Source organism: Scyliorhinus canicula, chromosome 2, assembly GCF_902713615.1.
Source record: "Scyliorhinus canicula chromosome 2, sScyCan1.1, whole genome shotgun sequence".
NCBI lineage: Eukaryota > Metazoa > Chordata > Chondrichthyes > Carcharhiniformes > Scyliorhinidae > Scyliorhinus > Scyliorhinus canicula.
The window spans coordinates 237,099,875-237,123,491 of record NC_052147.1 but is presented as its reverse complement, the minus strand read 5'-3'; the positions used below and the strand labels follow the sequence as shown (position 1 = coordinate 237,123,491).

Here is a 23,617-nt window from a genome sequence, read left to right as displayed (position 1 = left end):
TTGAGGGGTAGAAGATGTGTGTGAATGTTGCGGGGGAGGCCCCTCAAACCCTGTTCATATGTTTTGGTCCTGTCCAAAGCTGGAGAATTACTGGAAGGAGGTGTTGAGGGTAATCTCTAAAGTGGTGCACGTGAAACTGGACCCGGGCCCTCGGGAGGCCATATTCGGGGTGTTGGACCAGCCGGGGTTGGAAACGGGCACGGAGGCAGATGTTGCAGCCTTCGCTTCGTTGATTACACGAAGGCGGATCCTGTTGGGATGGAGATAAACCTCTCCACCCTGTGCCCTGGCGTGGAGTTGCTGGAATTCTTAACGCATGAAAAGGTCAAATTTGAACTGAGGGAAAGGATGGAGGGGTTCTACAATTCATGGGCGTTATTCATTATGCACTTTCGAGAATTGGATCAGATCGAACATTAGGGGGATTGGGGGCTGGGAGGGTTGGGGGGAGGGGGTCTGTATGTGTTAATGGTGACTATAGGTGATTCTAGATTTCTTTTTGTCATTTGTTTATGTTAACATGTGGGCCCATGCCTGGGGTTTGGTGGGAGGATGGGATCGTTGTTATTGATATGCGGATTGACATTACATTTGTTACTGATTATTGTTTATTGCTGGGTATAAATTTGGGAGAAAATGTGAAAAAGGAGGAGAATAAAAAATATTTTAAAAAATGAAGGCATACTATCTGGCTACATCACAGCCTGGTATGGCAACTGCTCGGCCCAAGACCGCAAGAAACTTAAGAGTGTCGTGAACACAGCAAAGTCCATTACACAAACCTGCCTCTCATCCATTGACTCCATTTATACCGCCCGCTGCCTGGGGAAAGCGGGCAGCATAATCAGACACCCCTCCCACCCGGCTTACTCACTCTTCCAACTTCTTCCATCGTATAGGGGATACAAAAGTCTGAGAACACGCACGAACAGACTCAAAAACAGCTTCTTCCCCGCTGTTGCTAGACTCCTAAACGACCCTCTTATGGACTGACCTCATTAACACTACACCCCTCTATGCTTCACCCAATGCTGGTGTTATGTAGTTACATTGTGTACTTTGTGTTGCCCTATTATGTATTTTCTTTTATTTCCTTTTCTTTTCATGTACTTAATGATCTGTTGAGCTGCTTGCAGAAAAATACTTTTCATTGTACCTTGGTACACGTAACAAGAAACCAAATCCAATCCAAATTCGGTACAGCTCTTGAGGATGAAGGGATCAAGGGGAATGAGGGAAAGGTGGGATCAGGGTAATGAACTTGATGATCAGCCATGATAATAATGAATGGTGGAGCAGGCTCGAAGGGCTGAATAACCTCTTCTTGCTTCTATTTTCTATGTTCCTATGATCAATCCGGGGGCGCAGAGGTAGCTATAGACCCCGGGTGGTGTGGCGGTGCCCTGGCATTGCCGTTTGCCGCTCTGACGTTCCCAACCTATCATCGCTGGGGCAGGCCCACTGGGGAGTCCAATTGGGGCGCTTTATGTTTTTTGATGGGGGTTGGAATGTGCATGAATCGGGGTGCCAGGGGCTGGTGACTGTGGAGGAGGGTGGGGACAGTGCCAGTGAAGGGGGGGTTGTTCCGGTGTGGGCAGTGGGGTGGGGGTTGGGATTTCGGTCAGGTCACTCCAATGCTTGCATGATGTGGAGGGAGGTAAGGGGGAGTAGCAAGGGTGGTGAGGCGAGGGGTTGACCCAATCTTTGCATAGTGGAGAGGTTGGGGTAGTCCTTCTGCATTTGGGAATTGGGGGGTGTTCTTCATGTCCGCCAGGACGTCCCGATCTACATGGTGGAGTGATTGTGGCCTTTATTGTAACTTTGAGATCAGGCGATCTCAGAATCCCGGCTTTACCATCATGTTTAGGTCCTGACCCCAGCTGGCTGTGTGATATTCGGCAGCACTTTTTAAGAAATAAATAAATAATCTTTATTGGCACAAGTAGGCTTTCATTAACAATATAATGAAGCTCCTGTGAAAAGCCCCTAGTCGCCACATTCCAGCGCCTGTTCGGGTACACTGAGGGAGAATTCAGAATTCTCAGCTGATACCCTCGCTGCTGGCCTAGTTTTGCATCACAAACCAGCTGTTTAGCCGACTGAGCTAAACCAGAACTTTGAGGTTACAGGGTGCTGTTTAGTGAGGCGAGGAAAGGGACCTGTGAAGCCAGCGAGTTTCACACAGATTTTCCCGCTTAATCCAGCACTTTGTGCAATTTTGAGAAAAGTCCACCTTCTGTTATTGACTCTCCCAGATTTTTTTGTATTTGATAATGATGCTGTGATTGTGTGGGGACTGTGGTTAGAACTGATGAAGCAACATTTGCAATTATGACATGACCACCGGAAGTCTCAAAGTGGTTTATTTTTGAAATGTAGTCACTGTTGTAATGTACAAAGCCGAGAAGTCAATTTACTCACAACATTGTCAGATTCAGAGACTAACTCAAGATCAGTGGAGGGACATAATAAGAAGAAACTGTTACAATGCTTTCAATTTCGTTTTTCTTCGAGGAAATTCAGGCTCAAACATTTATACATACAAATTCCCTCAATCGCTTTTTGTTTCCTAGATATGTCGGCTGAAACCTTAATTAAGAATAGCTCAATGCAAAAAGCAAAATCACAAGAGCTTCCTGGATTTATAGAAACAAGACACAGGCTCAGGTTTATGTCAAAAGATTTAGCTGTGCCATGACAAAAGCTCATTCACTGTTACCCCTATTAATGGCAGTGCATTTGTGGGTGCTTCTAACATCTGCTATCAGTGTAGTTTTGTGGAGTTTACTAAAACCGAACCAAAGTGTCTTCAATTTAATTGCACCAAAAACGTTTTGGACCCATGCTTCGAGGGGCAAAACAGCTGGAATGACTTTCACAGCTGTGCATGATAATGGAGAGGAAAAGGAGCAGTAGAGAAAGAGACTCTCAGAGTGAAACATTATTGCTTATGACAGTCCACTTGCTATTACCTCTGTTAATGGTGCCAGCAGTTGTTTTCTGCCAGTTTTTAGCATACTGGCATTGGAAAGTGAATGGCACGGGAAATTTGCGCAGAAATTCTTTTCAGTAAGGTTGGTGCAGATTATGGCAAAATGTATAATTATGATTAAGGCTACTCAAGGCCAATGCATCAATAAAGGGTTTAATTTCCTATATTTTCCATAGATTTACATAAAGATTAACATTTGCTGAACTATGCTTTTCATAACTACTTTTTGACAATCTCCATTTTAAATGATATGTGTCGGATTTGGTGAGGCCTCCAAATTATATATATCATTAAATGATGAAATTATATTTGTAATAATCATAGAATTTACAGTGCAGAAGGAGGCCATTCAGCCCATCGAGTCTGCACCGCCCTTGGAAAGAGCACCCCACAGATAAGTTACCTGGACATCAGTATGTAAACATTATTAAGAATTCTAATTGTGTATTCAATATCTATTGAAAATGTTTCTATTTTCTAAAAGCTTAAATGTGGAGAATCCTGTGCCGAGTAACTCGCCTCCTGATTCCAAAGCCTGTGCACCATCTACAAGACACAAGTTTGATGGAATACGTTCCATTTGCCTGGATCAGTGCAGCTCCAACAACACTCAACACCATCCAGGACAAAGCAGCCCACTTAATTAGCACTCCTTCCACAAACATTCCCTCCCACCACCATTGATGAACAGTGGCAGCAGTGTGTACCATCTACAAGATGTGCTGCAGGGACTTACCAAAGCTCCTTAGGCAGCACCTTCCAAACCCATAACCACAAAGGCAAGGAATATTTGGGTACACCACCACCGCCTCCAAGTCACAGCATCCTGACTTGGAAATATATCACCGTTCCTCTATCGCTGGGTTAAAATCCTGTAACTTTCTCCCTAACAGCATTGCGTGTGTACCCACAGCTCAGGGACTGCAGAAGTTCAAGAAGCTGTTCACCACCACCTTCTCAAGGGCAACTAGGGATTGGTAATAAATGCTGGCCCAGCCAATGACACCCACATCCCGTAACTGAGTAAAAATATAATTAAACATCTGGGGTGGAATTCTCTGACCCCCCCCCCCCCTCCGCCAGGTCAGAGAATCGGCGCTGCGCCGCGCATATCGCGCCAAGCCGCCCCGACACAATACTCCGCAGTGCGAAGAATCAGCGCCGGTGTGGTCGGCGCGGCACCAGTCGGGGTATGCGCCAACTCTCTGGCCCCGGGCCGGCACGCGTGCCGATTCTCCGGCCCAGATGAGCGGCCGCCATCAAAAAAGCTGAGCCCCGCCAGCGCCGTTCTAACATCCTCTGAGCTGGCAGGACCTCAGCCTTGAAGAGTCCGGGGGCGGCCTATAGGGGGGGAGGGGGGGTTCGACCCCAGGGGTGGCCTCCGTAGTGGCCTGGCCCAAGATCGGGGCCCACCGATCGGCGTGCTAGTCTCTGTGTCGCCGGCCTCCTTTCCTCCGCGCCGGCTCCTGTAGCCCTGCGCCATTTGGCATTGGGGCCGCTGCGGGGAAGAAGACCACTGGGCATGCGCTAGTTGGTGCCGTCCCAACTGCGCATGCGCGGACCCCACGGCGTCGAGTTCAGGCCGGGATTGGCAACTGGGGCGGCAGAGGCCGCTCCAGCGCCGTCCTAGCTCCCTGTGGGCCGCAGAATGGGGTCCCGGGACGGGCTCCAACGCCAGAGTAAAACACTCCCATTCTTACTCAGGCGTCGGCACTTATCCGCCCGTTGGGAGAATCTCGCCCCTGATTCTATTTTAATAAGTTGACTTTGGTTTAGGTTAATTTAGACATGAATATATATGTATATATATATATATATATATATAGACACCTATTTCCTTTTGTATTGATAGTTATAGGTGCATAGATAAAGAAACATATATTACATATGAAAGTTCTTAATTACACTACATTTATCATTAAGCAACTATTATTAATTTTATGCAAGTTTATATATTAAATATAAAGAGATATTAATTACTCTTGACTTTGAACATTTTTGTTATGTGAAAAAACTAAATGAGCATATTACATTATGAAATTTCCAAAATTTGATTTTAATCCATGTCTAATAAAATAATTCATCTATTAAATTGTAAGCCAGTCTTAAGTACATTATTTCTTCATTCTGGGCCTTGTGTGCCATTAATCTTTATTGAAGGAAACACTAAAATTGAATAACTTGGACTATCTGCAATTATTACTTTTACAATTATACATTTTTCATTCCAGGCAAATGCATTTTTATATACCATTAATTCATAATTCATAATGAACTAAGTACACCAACTATTATTACACACTGTTGACTCAATTGTTATAACAATCTATAATAATCTGAATGTGTCAAATGCACTGGTGTTAAGTAGAGGTAAATTGTTATTCTTGGATCAGTGCTACACTTTAACATTGAAATGTAAGTTTTTCAGAAAATAATTGGAATTGCGCCAATATTTTAATCATTTGGATGCATGGTCAGACAGAGCACAAAATAATTAATCTGTTGGATGATTCAGTTATAAAAGTTTTTTTAAAATTCGTTCATGGGATGTGGGCGTTGCTGGCCGGGCAGCATGTATTGCCCTTGAGGGCAGTTAAGAGTTAACCACATTGGTGTGGGTCTGGAGACACATGTAGGCCATGTAGTTCTCCACATTGGCTTTTTTACAACAGTCGGCAATGGTTTCATGGTCATCTTTGGACTTTTAATTCCAGATTGTTTTTTATTGAATTCAAATTGCACCATCATCCCTGGTGGGATTCAAACTCATATCCCCAGAGCATTACCCTGGGTCTCTGAATTACAAGTCCAGTGACAATATCACTATGCCACTACCTCCCCCTTACAATTACTTCACTTGTTGCAAAGAATATATTTCCAATGTAGTAAAACAATTATAAACTATTTTAAAGTAATGATAAAATATAACCAATGACACAATGAGTGGTGTAGAAAATTACTACTCATTGTTTCCAAAGCATGAGGATGTCAAGTTTCTTGTACTCACAAGTTAAACTATTTTTCACTTTCTGTCAAATTAGTAATTGCATTAACATAACAGCCTTGTGCAGTAAAACAATCAAATACATACTTGTTTTAATTATTATAAATGGTGGCAGTCAAGACTCCAGGGAACCCAACAGCAGACAATACGGCATCATTATGGGTGGCACAATGGTTAGCAATGCTGCCTCACAGCGCAGGGATTCGGGTTTAATTCCGGCTTTGGGTCACTGTTTGTGTGGAGTTTGTATGTTCTCCCCGTGCAGCACAGAAGCACAGTGGTTACCACACTTGCTTCACAGCTCCAGGTTCGATTCCGGGCTTGGGTCACTGTCTGTGCGGAGTCTGCATGTTCTCCCCTTTGTCTGCGTGGGTTTCCTCCGGGTGCTCCAGTTTCCACCCACAGTCCAAAGGTGTGCAGGTTAGCTAGATTGGCCATGCTAAATTGCCGTTAGTGTTCAAAAAGGTTAGGTGGGGTTACTGGTTTACGGGGATAGGAAGGAAGTGTGGACTTAAGTGGGGTGCTCTTTCCAGGGGCTGGTGCAGACTCGATGGGCCGAATGGCCTCCTTCTGCACTGTAAATTCTCTGATCCAAGAGATTAGGTTACAGGAATGGGGCGAAGTGAAAGGGAGAGGGACATTAGTCAATGCAGACTCAATGGTACAAATGGACTCCTTTTGCACTGTAGGGATTCTATGATTATGTTTGGATTACTAGGACCTCAGAAGCATTTTACAAAGAGAAGCCAACCTTAACAATTTTTAGAAAATATGTGTTCCGTGTACACTTGAAGCATTGCAGGTAGAGGTACAACTCTGAGATCAATAGATACACTGTAAACTTTGAAATTTCAGTTCATTCAGTAAGTATATGTTCCCTTGTTTTAAATCCTAGGTCTATATTTTTGAAAATAACATCTATTACCAGACTGAAGTAAAGAGTAGTGCTCTGCGCCTTACCTCATCGGGGAAAGAGGGGATAATCTACAATGGCATTGCAGACTGGTTATATGAAGGTAGGAGGCATCAGGTTTCTTGCAACAAAATGTCTGAAGTAAAATTCAAAGTAAACAAAGTCATGATAATACATTTTCCATTCCATGTAGTGCAAACTGTATTTTGTGTTTGTACAGTAGCTGATGTTCTGAAAATACCATCAAAATAAATACAAATGGCATTGCTTATATTTGAAATAATGTTACCCTTAATATAGTGGGTGCAATTCTTGCAAAAATGTTCTCAGTGTGGTCTACAGCAGGAAATGATGAGAAATTCTTGTTGGATGGTGCGGTGCAATCCAGGTCATAATCCACCACATTTACGGTAGCACAGTAGATAGATAGAGATAGAGAAATACAGCACAGAACAGGCCCTTCGGCCCACGATGTTGCGCCGAACTTTTGTCCTAGGTTAATCATAGAATTTTGGACAATTTTTCATGGCCAATCCACCCAACCTGCACATCTTTGGACTGTGGGAGGAAACCGGAGTACCCGGAGGAAACCCACCCAGTCACGGGGAGGATGTGCAGACTCCACACAGACAGTGACCCAAGTCGAAATCGAACTTGGGACCCTGGAGCTGTGAAGCAATTGTGCTATCCACAATGCTACCATGCTGCCCTTAAGAAGTTAACCTACACTCCATTATTCTACCCTAATCCAAGTACCTATCCAATAGCCGCTTGAAGGTCCCTAACTTTTCCGACTCAACTACTACCACAGGCAGTGCATTCCATGCCCCCACTACTTTCTGGGTAAAGAACCTACCTCTGACATCCCCTCTATATCTTCCACCATTTATCTTAAATTTATGTCCCCTTGTAATGGTGTGTTCCACCCGGGAAAAAAATCTCTGACTGTCTACTCTATCTATTCCCCTGATCATCTTATAAACCTCTATCAAGTTGCCCCTCATCCTTCTCCGTTCTAATGAGAAAAGGCCTAGCACCCTCAACCTTTCCTCGTATGACCTACTCTCCATTCCAGGCAACATCCTGGTAAATCTCCTTTGCACCTTTTCCAAAGCTTCCACATCCTTCCTAAAATGAGGTGACCAGAACTGCACACAGTACTCCAAATGTGGCCTGACCAAGGTTTTGTACAGCTGCATCATCACCTCACGGCTCTTAAATTCAATCCCTCTGCTAATGAACGCTAGCACACCATAGGCCTTCTTCACAGCTCCATCCACTTGAGTGGCAACTTTCAAAGAACTATGAACATAGACCCCAAGATCTCTCTGCTCCTCCACATTGCCAAGAACCCTACCATTAACCCTGTATTCCGCATTCAGATTTGTCCTTCCAAAATGGACAACCTCACACTTGTCAGGGTTAAACTCCATCTGCCACTTCTCAGCCCAGCTCTGCATTCTATCTATGTCTCTTTGAAGCCGACAACAGCCCTCCTCACTATCCACAACTCCACCAATCTTCGTATCATCTGCAAATTTACTGACCCACCCTTAAACTCCCTCATCCAAGACGTTAATGAAAATCACAAACAGCAGAGGACCCAGAACTGATCCCTGCGGTACGCCACTGATAACTGGGCTCCAGGCTGAATATTTGCCATCCACCACCACTCTCTGTCTTCTATCGGTTAGCCAGTTTGTTATCCAACTGGCCAAATTTCCCACTATCCCATGCCTCCTTACTTTCTGCATAAGCCCACCATGGGGAACCTTATCAAATGCCTTACTAAAATCCATGTACACTACATCCACTGCTTTACCTTCATCCACATGCTTGGTCACCTCCTCAAAGAATTCAATAAGACTTGTAAGGCAAGACCTACCCCTCACAAATCCGTGCTGACTATCCCTAATCAAGCAATGCCTTTCCAGATGCTCAGAAATCCTATCCCTCAGTACCCTTTCCATTACTTTGCCTACCACCGAAGTAAGACTAACTGGCCTGTAATTCCCAGGGTTATCCCTATTCCCTTTTTTGAACAGGGGCACGACATTCACCACTCTCCAATCCTCTGGTACCACCCCTGTTGACAGCGAGGACGAAAAGATCATTGCCAACGGCTCTGCAATTTAATTTCTTGCTTCCCATAGAATCCTTGGATATATCCCGTCAGGCCCGGGGGACTTGTCTATCCTCAAGTTTTTCAAAACGCGCAACACATCTTCCTTCCTGACAAGTATCTCCTCAAGCTTATCAGTCTGCTTCACGCTGTCCTCTCCAACAATATGGCCCCTCTCGTTTGTAAATACTGAAGAAAAATACTTGTTCAAGACCTCTCCTATATCTTCAGACTCAATACACAATCTCCCGCTACTGTCCTTAATCGGACCTACCCTCGCTCTAGTCATTCTCATATTTCTCACATATGTGTAAAAGGCCTTGGGGTTTTCCTTGATCCTACCCGCCAAAGATTTTTCATGCCCTCTCTTAGCTCTCCTAATCCCTTTCTTCAGTTCCCTCCTGGCTATCTTGTATCCCTCCAGCGCCCTGTCTGAACCTTGTTTCTTCAGCCTTACATAAGTCTCCTTCTTCCTCTTAACAAGACATTCAACCTCTCTTGTCAACCATGGTTCCCTCACTCGACCATCTCTTCCCTGCCTGACAGGGACATACATATCAAAGACACGCAGTACCTGTTCCTTGAATAAGTTCCACATTTCACTTGTGTCCTTCCCTGACAGCCTATGTTCCCAACTTCTGCACTTCAATTCTTGTCTGACAGCATTGTATTTACCCTTCCCCCAATTATAAACCTTGCCCTGTTGCTCGTACCTATCCCTCTCCGTTACTAAAGTGAAAGTCACAGAATTGTGGTCACTATTTCCAAAATGCTCCCCCACTAACAAATCTATCACTTGCCCTGGTTCATTACCAACTACCAAATCCAATATGGCCTCCCCTTTGGTCGGACAATCTACATACTGTGTTAGAAAAGCTTCTGCACACTGCACAAACACTACCCCATCCAAACTATTTGATCTAAAGAGTTTACACTCAATAGAACATAGAACATAGAACAGTACAGCACAGAACAGGCCCTTCGGCCCTCAATGTTGTGCCGAGCCATGATCACCGTACTCAAACCCACGTATCCACCCTATACCCCTAACCCAACAACCCCCCTTAACCTTACTTTTTTTAGGACACTACGGGCAATTTAGCATGGCCAATCCACCTAACCCGCACATCTTTGGACTGTGGGAGGAAACCGGAGCACCCGGAGGAAACCCACGCACACAGGGGAAGGACGTGCAGACTCCACACAGACAGTGACCCAGCCGGGAATCGAACCTGGGACCCTGGGACCCTGGAGCTGTGAAGCATTTATGCTAACCACCATGCTACCCTGCTGCCCTTAATGTTTGGGAAGTTGAAGTCGCCCATGACTACTACCCTGTGACTTCTGCACCTTTTCAAAATCTGTTTCCCAATCTGTTCCTCCACATCTCTGCTGCTATTGGGGGGCCTATAGAAAACTCCCAACAAGGTGACTGCTCCTTTCCTATTTCTAACTTCAACCCATATTACCTCAGTAGGCAGATCCCCCTCAAACTGCCTTTCTGCAGCTGTTATACTATCTCTAATTAACAATGCCACCCCCCCCCCCCACCTCTTTTACCATCCTCCCTAATCTTGTTGAAACATCTATAACCAGGGACCTCCAACAACCATTTCTGCCCCTCTTCTATCCAAGTTTCCGTGGTGGCCACCACATCGTAGTCCCAAGTACAGATCCATGCCTTAGGTTCACCCACCTTATTCCTGATGCTTCTTGCATTAAAGTATACACACTTCAACCCATCTCCGTGCCTGCAAGTCCTCTCCTTTGTCATTGTTACCTTCCCCACTGCATCACTACGTGCTTTGGCGTCCTGACTATCGTCTACCTTAGTTGCTGGACTACAGATCCGGTTCCCATTCCCCTGCCAAATTAGTTTAAACCCTCCCGAAGAGTACTAGAAAACCTCCCCCCCAGGATATTGGTGCCCCTCTGGTTCAGATGCAACCCGTCCTGCTTGTACAGGTCCCACCTTCCCCAGAATGCGCTCCAATTATCCAAATACCTGAAGCCCTCCCTCCTACACCATTCCTGCAGCCACGTGTTCAACTGCACTCTCTCCCTATTCCTAGCCTCGCTATCACGTGGCACCGGCAACAAACCAGAGATGACAACTCTGTCTGTCCTGGCCTTTAACTTCCAGCCTAACTCCCTAAACTTGTTTATTACCTCCACACCCTTTTTCCTACCTACATCGTTGGTACCAATGTGCACCACGACTTCTGGCTGCTCACCCTCCCCTTTCAGGATCCTGAAGACACGATCAGAGACATCCCTGGCACCCGGGAGGCAACATACCTTTCGGGAGTCTCGCTCGCGACCACAGAATCTCCTATCTATTCCCCTAACCATTGAATCTCCTATTACTATTGCTTTTCTATGCTCCCCCCTTCCCTTCTGATCCCCAGAGCCAGACTCAGTGCCAGAGACCTGGCCGCTGGGGCCTTCCCCCGGTAGGTCATCCCCCCCAACAGCATCCAAAACGGTATACTTGTTTTGAAGGGGAACAGCCACGAGGGATCCCTGCACTGTCTGCCTGTTAGTTTTCTTTCCCCTGACTGTAACCCAGCTACTCTTGTCCAGTACCTTTGGTGTGGCTACCTCCCTGTAACTCTTCTCTATGACCCCCTCTGCCTCCCGGATGATCCGAAGTTCATCCAGCTCCAGCTCCAGTACCTTAACACGGTCTCTGAGGAGCTGGAGTTGGGTGCAGGTATAGTCAGCGGGGACACCAGTGGTATCCCTCACCACCCACATCCTACAGGAGGAGCATGCAACTGCCCTGGCCTCCATCCCCTCTTACTTTACAGAATTAGCTGCCCCTTGGACCAACTGGACCTCCGCCCTCCGACTCTACTTCCAGTCAGCTGTACTCTAAACTCCTGGCTCCCTTCACGCTCTTTGATAAATATAGGAAATGAAATGTAAGGAGCACCTTACTCCCTCCTCACCTAACTCCCTCAGTCACCAAACTCTCACTGTAGCACTCAAATGCCACAAGCTCAGCACTCCAGTGCAAAACTTACACTCCAGTGCAAAAGTAGTTAGCATTGTTGCTTCGCAGCACCTGGGTTCCAGGTTCGATTCCCGGCTTGGGTCACTGTCTGTGAGGGTCTACACATTCTCCCACTGTCTGCGTGGGCTTCCTCCGGCTGCTTTGGTTTCCTCCCACAAGTCCTGAATGACATCCTGTTAGGTAATTTGGACATTCTGAATTCTCCCTCAGTTTACAAGAACAGGCATCGGAATGTGGTGACTAGGGATTTTCACAGTAACTTCATTGCAGTGTTAATGTAAGCCTCCTTGTGACAATAATAAAGATTATTATTATAAAAATTATTATTCAAAATTTTTTTGGAGGTTGTGGGAAACTGTCCTAAATTATGTTGTGGCGATTTCGGAGACATGGGTAGAGCAGGGACAGGAATGGTTGTTGCAGGTTCCAGGATTTAGATGTTTCTGTAAGAACAGAGAAGATGGTAAAAGAGGGGGGGGTGTGGCATTGTTAATCAAGGAAAGTATTACGGCGGTAGAAAGGACGTTTGAGGATTCGTCTACTGAGGTAGTATGGGCCGAGGTTAGGAACAGGAGAGGGGAGGTCACCCTGTTGGGAGTTGTCTATAGACCTCCGAATAGTTCCAGAGATGTAGAGGAAAGGATTGCAAAGATGATTGTCGACAGGAGCGAGAGTAACAGGGTAGTTGTATTGGGGGACTTTAACTTTCCAAATATTGACTGGAAATACTATAGTTTGAGTACTATAGATGGGTCAGTTTTTGTGCAGTGTGTGCAGGAGGGTTTTCTGACACAGTATGTAGACAGGCCAACAAGGGGCGAGGCCACATTGGATTTGGTACTGGGTAATGAACCCGGCCAGGTATTAGATTTAGATGTAGGTGAGCACTTTGGTGATAGTGATCACAACTCGGTTATGTTTACTTTAGCAATGGGCAGGGATAGGTATATACCACAAGGCAAGAATTATAGCTGGGGGAAAGGCAATTATGATGCTATTCGGCAAGATTTAGGATGTATTGGATGGGGAAGGAAACTGCAGGGGATGGGTACAATCGAAATGTGGAGCTTTTTCAAGGAACAGCTACTGCATGTCCTTGATAAGTATGTACCTGTCAGGCAGGGAGGAAGTTGTCGAGCAAGGGAACCGTGGTTTACTAAGGAAGTTGAAGCACTTGTCAAGAGGAAGAAGGAGGCTGATGTTAGGATGAGACATGAAGGCTCAGTTAGGGCACTTGAGAGTTACAAGTTAGCCAGGAAGGACCTAAAGGGAGAGTTAAGAAGAGCGAGGAGAGGACACGAAAAGTCGTTGGCAGATAGGATCAAGGAAAACCCTAAGGCTTTCTATAGGTATATCAAGAACAAAAGAATGACTAGAGTAAGATTAGGGCCAATCAAGGATAGTAGTGGAAAGTTGTGTGTGGAATCAGAGGAGATAGGGGAAGCGTTAAATGGATATTTTTCGTCAGTGTTTACAGTGGAGAAAGACAATGTTGTCGAGGAGAATACTCAGGTTCAGTCGACCAGGCTAGATGGAATTGGGGTTCAAAAGGAGGAGGTGTTAGCAATTTTGGAAAATGTCAAAATAGATAAGTCCCCTGGGCCAGATGGGATTTATCCTAGGATTCTTTGGAGCGAGAGAGGAGATTTCAGAGCCTTTGTCCTTGATCTTTATGCCGTCTTTGTCGACAGGAATAGTGCCGGAAGACTGGAGGATAGCAAATGTTGTCCCCTTGTTCAAGAAGGGGAGTAGAGACAACCCTGGTAATTATAGACCTGTGAGCCTTACTTCGGTTGTGGGTAAAATGTTGGAAAAGGCTATAAGAGATAGGGTTTATAATCATCTTGAAAAGAACAAGTTGATTAGCGATAGTCAACACGGTTTTGTGAAGGGTAGGTCATGCCTCACAAACCTTATTGAGTTTTTTGAGAAGGTGACCAAACAGGTGGATGAGGGTAAAGCGGTTGATGTGGTGTATATGGATTTCAGTAAGGCGTTTGATAATGTTCCCCACGGTAGGCTATTGCAGAAAATAAGGAAGTATGGGATTGAAGGTGATTTAGCGGTTTGGATCAGTAATTGGCTAGCTGAAAGAAGACAGAGGGTGGTGGTTGATGGCAAATGTTCATCCTGGAGTTCAGTTACTAGTGGTGTACCGCAAGGATCTGTTTTGGGGCCACTGCTGTTTGTCATTTTTATAAATGACCTGGAAGAGGGTGTAGAAGGATGGGTTAGTAAATTTGCAGATGACACGAAGGTCAGTGGAGTTGTGGATAGTGCTGAAGGATGTTATAGGATACACAGGGACATAGATAAGCTGCAGAGCTGGGCTGAGAGGTGGCAGATGGAGTTTAATGCGGAAAAGTGTGAGGTGGTTCACTTTGGAAGGAGTAACAGGAATGCAGAGTACTGGGCTAATGGCAAGGTTCTTGGTAGTGTAGATGAACAGAGAGATCTCGGCATCCAGGTACATAAATCCCTGAAAGTTGCCACCCAGGTTAATAGGGCTGTTAAGAAGGCAGATGGTGTGCTAGCCTTTATCAGCAGGGGGATTGAGTTTCGGAGCCACAAGGTCATGCTGCAGCTGTATATAACTCTGGTGCGGCCGCACCTGGAGTACTGCGTGCAGTTCTGGTCACCACATTATAGGAAGGATGTGGAAGCTTTGGAAAAGGTTCAGAGGAGATTTACTAGGATGTTGCCTGGTATGGAGGGAAGGTCTTACGAGGAAAGGCTCAGGGACTTGAAGTTATTTTCGTTAGAGAGGAGAAGGCTGAGAGGTGACTTAATAGAGACATATAAGATAGTCAGAGGGTTAGATAGGGTGGACAGTGAGAGTCTTTTTCCTCGGATGGTGATGACCAACACGAGGGGACATAGCTTTAAATTGAGGGGTGGTAGATAAAGGACAGATGTCAGAGGCAGTTTCTTTACTCAGAGAGTAGAAGGGGTGTGGAACGCCCTGCCTGCAACAGTAGTAGACTCGCAAAATGTAAGGGCATTTAAGTGGTCACTGGATAGACATATGGATGAAAATGGAATAGTGTAGGTCAGATAGGCTTCAGATGGTTTCATGGGTTGGCGCAACATCGAGGGCCGAAGGGCCGAAGGGCCGAACATGCGCTGTAATGTTCTATGTAACGCAAAATACTAGAGATCTGGAAAAACTTAGAAAGTTAGAAATACTCAATAGCATCCGTGGAGAGAAAGAGAGTTAGCGGGTGTAATTTTTCCAAAATGTAAGGGCATTTAAGTGGTCACTGGATAGACATATGGATGAAAATGGAATAGTGTAGGTCAGATAGGTTTCAGATGGTTTCACAGGTCGGCGCGTACTGCGCTGTAATGTTCTATGTTCTATGTTCTATGAGGTGTCCATGATGTGGAGATGCCGGGGCAGCACGGTGGCCTAGTGGTTAGCACAGCTGCCTCACGGCGCTGAGGTCCCAGGTTCGATCCCGGCTCTGGGTCACTGTCCGTGTGGAGTTTGCACATTCTCCCCGTGTCTGCGTGGGTTTCGCCCTCACAACCCAAAAATGTGCAGAGTAGGTGGATTGGCCACATTAAATTGCCCCCTTAATTGGAAAAAATAATTGGATAATCTAAATTTAAAAAAAAAAAATGATGTGGAGATGCCGGCGGACTTGGGTGAGCACAGTAAGAAGTCTTACAACGCCAGGTTAAAGTCCAATATGTTTGTTTCAAACACTAGCTTTTGGAGCACTGCTCTTTCACCTGAGGAAGGAGCAGTGCTCCGAAAGCTAGTGCTTGAAACAAACATGTTGGACTTTAACCTGGTGTTGTAAGACTTCTTACTAAATGAGGTGTGCGGGGGTTCCCCTTTGATAGCTAATCTGGTAGAGCTGAGCGAGAGCTGAAGACACCATCAGGTTCGACTCCTCTGAGGTTGGCTGCTCCCCGATCTCAGGTTGACATTCCGCACCCCCACCCCCTCTTGCCAGCAAAGACCCCCCTCTTCTTGCCGCCAATATCCCCTGCCCCTTTCTTGCCACCAGAAACCCCCCCATTCTTATCAGCAAACAATCCTCCCCAGCCACCCCCGTCGTCGTTGGTACCAGGTGAGCTACACCCCACTAAGGAGTCACCAAATGTCCTCCCTCAATGCCTCACCTTCAGGTCTTGCCCCCTCATGCCTGCCCCTTGGCAGTGCCAACCAGGTTCTGCTCGGGTGCCAAAGGGCAATGCTGTGCCATGTCACTGACCAACTGGGAGCTGCAATGGCCTCCGAGCACCACACTTCCCCAGCCCTACCTCCCCTGCCCAGTGTGGTCATCACATCTAGTCTCCGTTTCTGGAGTCCATCAGCGATTTAAACCAGCTTCACATTGCACCAGTGGGTGGGAAAACTGCCGGAGAATCCATACTTAAACAGATCCTGCATATTTAAAAGAGGATTTAAATATGCCAATCTGGTAGATTTTGCCAGCTGGAGCAGGCCAGGAATATCAGAACCTGCTTGGCGCCTAGCGCAAATCCCATTCCGGGCCTTTCCCTGAATTCTCTCGACATAGCAGGATTTGCACTGTGCGCACCGTTGCTGAAGAATTGTTATACATCTTCTACTTCTTATTCTTGCCATAAGTGGCAAGTACAAGAAGTGAGAATAAACTGTTTTCTTCTTGTCAGAAATATTTTCAGGGTCGATCTCAATAAACTTGCAGGGCTTTGGGGACCTTGCATGGGAACGGGACTGATTGCATTGCTCTACAGAGAACTGGCATGGGCTTAATGGGCCAAATGGTCTCCTTTGGTTCCATAATGACTGTGAATATATGATCCAGAACTTCAAATAGCCACAAGGTCAGGACCTAGAATGGACAAGAATTATAAATCACTCTCCTAAAAATCATCTTGAGATGCTGATACTTCCAGGGCAGTTTTGTATTTTCAAAGTGCCAACAATGTGGGAGGGGACATGGGGAAGCAGCGGAAAATAGGGTCGCAACCAACTAAAGGACCTTTAAGCTCACTAATCAGCTCATAAAGGAGCCTAATCTATTTGGGTTTGGAATTTCCACATGTTTGGGGAGGCGAGCCCAAAATGTCTTGTGAACTTTAGTGCATTTTTGTTGGGTTTGCCATAGAGCCCAGATAATTTTCACTGCAGTTGTTCTGAGCTGAATTCTGAGAAGCAAATTGATAGATAGATAGACAGACAGACAGATAGACAGACAGACAGACAGATAGATAGATAGATAGATAGATAGACAGATAGATATGGAGAACACAGCACACAATCATAATTGCCAAAACCTTTGCAGGAGGGTATAGGAAGGTACACTTGAACAGTCCAGACCCCTGGGGTGGGATTCTCCCGCAATCGGCGGGATGGTCCAGCGCCAGGAACAGCGCAAACCACTCCGGCATCGGGCCACCCGGAAGTTGCGGAATCCTCCGCACTTCTGGGGGCTAGACCGGCAGCGGAGGGGTTGGCGACACACCAACCGGTGCCAAAGGGCCACCGTGGTCCCGCGCATGCGCAGAACCGGTGACGTGTTCTGGCGCATGCGCAGAACCGCCGGCGTTCTTGCGCATGCGCAGGGGGTTTCCTCTCCACGCAGGCCATGGCGGAGCCCTACAGAGGCAGGCGTGGAAGGAAGGAGTGCCCCCACCACACAGGCCCACCAGCAGATCGGTGGGCCCTGATCGTGGGCCAGGCCACCGTGTGGGCCCCCCCAGAGCCGGATCCTCCCACTCCCCCCCCCCCCCCGAGAACCCCAGTAGACAGCCTACCAGCCAGGTCCCGCCATGTAGCACGGTTGCACAAGTGATTAGCATTGTGGCTTCACAGCGACAGGGTCCCAGGTTCGATTCCCTGCTGGGTCACTGTGCGGAGTCTGCATGTTCTACCCGTGTCGGCGTGGGTTTCCTCCGGGTGCTCCGGTTTGCTCCCACAGTCCAAAGACGTACAGGTTAGGTGGATTGGCCATGATAAAAAGATTGCCCTTAGTGACCAACAACGGTCAGGATTGGTTATTTGGTTACGGGGATAAGGTGGAAGTGAGGACTTAAGTGGGTCGGTGCAGATGCGATGGGCCGAATGGCCTCCTTCTGCACTGTATGTTCTATGATCTATGTTCTATGTGTGGGACCATGTCTATTTCACGCCGGCTGGATTGGCCGTAAACAGGCCCCCACTCGGCCTATTAGGGCCCGGGGAATTGCCGGGGGTGCCGCTGCCAACGACCCCCGACCGGCGTGGCGTGATCCCCGCCCGAAAACCGGTGCCGGAAAATTTAGCAGCCGGCGTTGGAATGGCGGGGCGGGATTCGCGCCGCACGCCGGCGATTCTCCGACCCATCGGGGGGGTCGGAGAATCCCGGCCCTAAATCACAACTTGATAGATCCAAAAGCCCACTCAATAATAATACCTAAGCATGGTAGCTTTGTCTAAAGAGAAGTTTTAAATTTGTGGGCAGTATGGTGGCACAGCGGGTAGCATTGTGGCTTCAAGCTCCAGGGGTGCTGGTTCAATTCCCGGCTTGGATTACTGTCGGTGTAGAGTTTGCACTTCCTCCCCATGTCTGCGTGGGTTTCCTCCGGGTGCTCCGGTTTCCTCCCACAAATTCCGAAAGACAAGGGGTGGTATTCTCCGCTCCCGATAAAAATCGGGATGGCCGTCGTGAAATCGGCCGAGCTTCACGACGGCATCGGGCCCGCTCCCCGCACCTAATTCACCCCCACCCGGGGGGCTAGGAGCGGGCCCCCGTCGTTCCCAGCCGCGACCTTGTCGCGCCGGAAATGACGCGGAACGCCGCTTTTCTGATGTCATCCGCGCATGCGTGGGTTGCCGGTTCCAACCCGCGCATGCGTGGATGACATCAGCAAGCAGACGGCACGAACCCGCGCATGCCCGGTACCGTGTTTCTCCTCCGCTGCCCAGCAAGACTTGATCTTGCCGGGCGGCGGAGGGGAAAGAGTGCGTCCATTTTGGATGCTGGCCCGACGATCGGTGGGCACCGATCGCGGGCCTGTCCCCTCCCGAGCACAGTCGTGGTGCTCCCGTCCAAATCGGGCCCCTAGGTGCCTCAAACGGGCAATTGGCATCCGTTTTACGATGGCAGCGACCAGGTGTGGTTGCTGCCGTAGTTAAACGGGCGTGAAGGGCCGGCCGCTCGGCCCAGCGGGTTCGGAAAATCGCCGTTCGCCATGAAAAACGGCAAGCGCCAATTTTTCCGAGCCGGGGGGGGGGGGGGGGGGGGGGGTGGAATCGCTGGGGGCGCCAGGGAGGCGTAAAAAATGTCGGGAGGCCCTCCCACGATTCTCCCATGCCACGTGGGGAGCGGAGAATTCTGCCCAAGCTGTCAGATGAATTCTCCCTCTGCGTACCCGAACAGGCACCGGAATGTGGCGACTCGGGGCTTTTCACAGTAACTTCATTGCAGTGTTAATGTAAGCCTCCTTGTGACAATAAAGATGACTTTATTACTTTATCGTACCGCCATTGCCGGGTCTCCAATAGAGGGGTGAGTAACCAACTCCTCAAGGGATACCCCTTGTCCCCTGCAGTCCATTGCTGCACAGCAGGATTTAGAGTGGCGATCTGCAGCAGCCTGGACTGGCGAAAAATAAAGGAATCATGGCAGGGCAGCTATACCAGAAGAGCAAGAACACATGGCAGAAGCCTTTATTGTTGTCACAGACCAGCTGAGCATAGAATGAGTGGAAGTTGAGTGCTTAATGAATCTGAGTGGACAGTAGCCAGGTGCCCTGATGGCCACATGATGCTATCAATGATGGCCTGCACCTGGGGGAATCAAGAAATAGCAGCACAACTAATGCCCTCTGCTCCTGTGAGGCTGTGTCTGTCATGAAATTGATGTGCTGTTTAGCACTGGAAAAAAGGGCATCAGTGACCTGGAAGGTGCAGTGGTGTGCAGCAGTTTGAGATTTCATCAAGGTATGCAGCTCATCTTTGGAATGAGCCAGGACCAAAGAGACAAGGCTACAATAACTTTGATGGCCACGACCAGGGCATGGCAAACAGCGCAGCAAGGTGCAAGTTCTTCGGCTAAGGTTGCATGTCCATGATCATCTACATGAAGTGTTGTACACGTGGATCTTCGTATCTGCAGGTAGCATCATCTTTGTAGAGGGTATTGTGTCCTGTCCCTCTTTTCTCTCAAATACCCTCCTATTGCTATGGGATTCCACCTTTCCCACAAATGGTGCTGCCCCTCATCACCACTGGTCCCAAGTTCTAACAGGCATGCCCCCATTTCCAGCTGTAGATTCCATCCAATTATCCTTGGCAGGCTTGCCTACTCCTCTTCTGCCCCCAAGATGTCAGGAAGGGGTGATGACCCTGCTCAATGCCTGACTGCTGTGACTCCATTCTCCTTGCCACCTGACAAGTCTGAAGCCCACCTCCTTACCAAATTGAAAGGCAGCTGTGCCCCACTGACCATTTTATGGGGCTGGCCTGATGTCCTTGGAAAACCATGACTGACTGACTCTGTACCAACCTTCCATCAGAAGATCTGCAGCAGGCACCTCCTGAAACCTTTCTAGCCCCTTTAAAGGTCCTGCTGACCTTTCCTTGCAGGGGAATAGAGCACTTAGAACATAGAACAGTACAGCACAGAACAGGCCCTTCGGCCCTCAATGTTGTGCCGAGCCATGATCACCCTACTTAAACCCACGTAACCCGTATACCCGTAACCCAACAACCCCCCCATTAACCTTACACTACGGGCAATTTAGCACGGCCAATCCACCTAACCTGCACATCTTTGGACTGTGGGAGGAAACCGGAGCACCCGGAGGAAACCCACGCACACACGGGGAGGACGTGCAGACTCCACACAGTCAGTGACCCAGCCGGGAATTGAACCTGGGACCCTGGAGCTGTGAAGCATTGATGCTAACCACCATGCTACCGTGAGGCCCCAAAGCACTTGATGAGATGGTGTACATTCAGGTGGACAGTGGGCACAGCAATTCCAATGCCTGCTCGATGTGACTCTCCAGCGACTGAAGCATTTTTGTTTGAGCTTGTTTAAATGGATGCAGCAAGAAGCCAAGCTAATCAAACACTGACAAGAAATTTTCTGACTGGGAGTTGATGGGCGACTGGGCAATTCAACGGCCCAACATTTAACTCAACGGAAAAAAGATCATTGAAAGTGAGACCAGACCAATCGAGGGGTGAGAATGGGGCAGAAGAGATGTGGCAGAAGGTCTCATAATGGCCAGAAGTATTTTTGTTGAGACACATTAATCATGCTCTGAGATCACCCCTCAGAATTCTTGACAGACAAGAGCAGGTGTATCGTTTCTTTTTCAAAATTTCTAAAATTAGCCAGATATTTATGTGACTGTGGGAATTCTTTGAGCTTGGAATGGAATGATTCTTTCTTGTTGCAAAGGTGTCACAACTGAGGCCAATCCTGCCTTCATCCAAAGCCCCATTTAAGCACATTCCAGGATAGCTCATTGGGATGATTTTACATTCCCTAGACTGGGGCATTAAGGCCAATTACAGTACAAATATTGCAATGTTACGTGAGATTAGTTTAACAGATACATTTTTGAACTGAAGTTGGGAATTGGATAATTATAGCTCAGTTCTACTCCATGGAAGGCCTGCACCAATTGAGCCACCAGGATTTTTTCCCCTTCATTCCGGGCATGTTTTCTCTCTATTCTTTTCCTGCTTAAGGATAGAAGTGAACAGTTGTTTTCAAAAAATGCCAAATTAAGGTATTTTCTCCCTTCATAAATTGTGGGATGTATTAGAATCTACCACCAAAATCACATTCCCAGGAACTGGACAGGAGAATCAGTTGCAGTGTTGCAAGCCAATCTCCAATTGTAAGCACTCAGTCAAAAAGCCACTCCTTGTATTTTCTGTACAGTAGTTAAGCCAATTATTGGCTAATTTTGCTTTCTCTCCGCCATACACTTTAATAATAGCTTCATTTCTTTGTTGTTCCCACTCCAAGAAAATTCTATATTGTAGTTCTCAGAATAAATCCATGAAGAGTTACATACTTACTGCCTTTTTGGCCTTCAGATGAAGATGTAAGATAAATGTGGTACATTGAAGGTTCAAGGAATAGCCCTGTAGGGCATGGGATCCTGGACCTTTTACGTAGTTTAGGAGTATAAAACTCAAGTATGCTGAAACAATATAAAACACAAGTTTAGCCACACCTTGAGTGTGGTACACAATTCATAGAATCTCTATAATGCAGAAGGAGACCATTCAGTCCATTGAGTCTGCGGCCTCCAAAAGAATACCCTACCTAGGCCCAAGCCCCTGTCCCATCCCTGCAAACCCACCCAACCTTTGACCGAGGGGCAATTTAGCATGGCCTAACCTGCACATCTTTGGAGTGTGGGAGGAAACTGGAGCATCTGGAGGAAACCTACGCAGACACGGGGGGGGGATGTGCAAATTCCACACAGACAGTTACCTAAGGCTGGAATCGAACCCGGACCCCCGGTGCTGTGAGGCAGCAGTGCTAACCGCTGTGCTACCGTGCCACCTGATTCAACACACCAAAATTTAGGAAGATGCAAAAGTTTTGAATAGGCTACAGAAGTGGTTTACTCAGAACAATTGATGGTATTGTTTAAAATTATGAAGGGTTTATTTAGTCTAATGTAAATAAAGTGAAAATATTTTCATTGGGTAAAGTTTCAATAACCAGAAGGAATAGGCTTAAGGTGATTGGCAAAGAAGCGGACACAATATACAAAAAGATAATTTGTAGCAATGAGTACTTGCCCAGGGGGTGCACTGGCCAATGAGGTGGTGATACAGATAATACAGTAGTGGTCTTCATCAGGAAATTGAATAAATACTTCACAGAGACCAAATTGAAGAGATATGGGGAAAGATCCAGGGAGTATGGCTAACCGGATGGTTCTCTCAAAGAACCAAATGAGTAGCAATAAGACAAATGGCCTTGTCCTGTCCTCCACTATTCTGTGCTCCTGCAGAAAATGCTTGCTAACCTGAAAAAGCACAGCTTCTTTTGAATTGCCATATTATTCACATAATTTAATACAGGATCTTCCATAAAAAAGAACTGATTATGTTATGTTCAATGTCCATCTCTTCTTTCATCAAATTTAATCTGATTTTGTCTTAATGGTACCTAACAATTTGTATCTTGGCATGTTGCAAAATGATTACATTTCTTCAAAGAGCAGATTACAGTTGAAGCTCAGCATGAGTGCAGGAACCAGTAATTTAGAATGCATTAGCAAAGTGCAGCAAAGTGAGTGAAAGTGCGCACAGACACACTGAGCTATAGTGAGGTCATACTGAAAAGAAAACGTAATGGGTTAGGAAAATGAACTTTGGAATTCAATTTCCACAATTAGTTCTCCTAATCACCTGCGGTATTCAGAAAAAGCGCATGAAGTCCAAGACTTCTTTGAGGTTTACAGGGACCCTTGACCAAAATTATAGCATACGGCCCCAGAAGTAGACATAGAAATTTAACTCCAATGTGTTTGCTGTAGTATATATTTTGCAGAAGGTTTCTGTAGATTCCTGAAAAGTATTGCTAAAATAAGTTAAACTTTTTACTGCTGGG

The 23,617-nt window shown here is 46.9% G+C and overlaps 1 protein-coding gene across 1 annotated transcript in view; it reads left to right on the top strand.

Moving 5' to 3' along the window:
• Nucleotides 1-23,617, top strand: part of LOC119962051 (inactive dipeptidyl peptidase 10-like) — a 1,164,028-nt gene that overhangs the window by 952,708 nt on the left and 187,703 nt on the right. Inside the window, 1 exon segment of the mRNA XM_038789842.1 lies at nt 6,892-7,012. Coding sequence (XP_038645770.1) covers nt 6,892-7,012 — 121 coding nt within the window.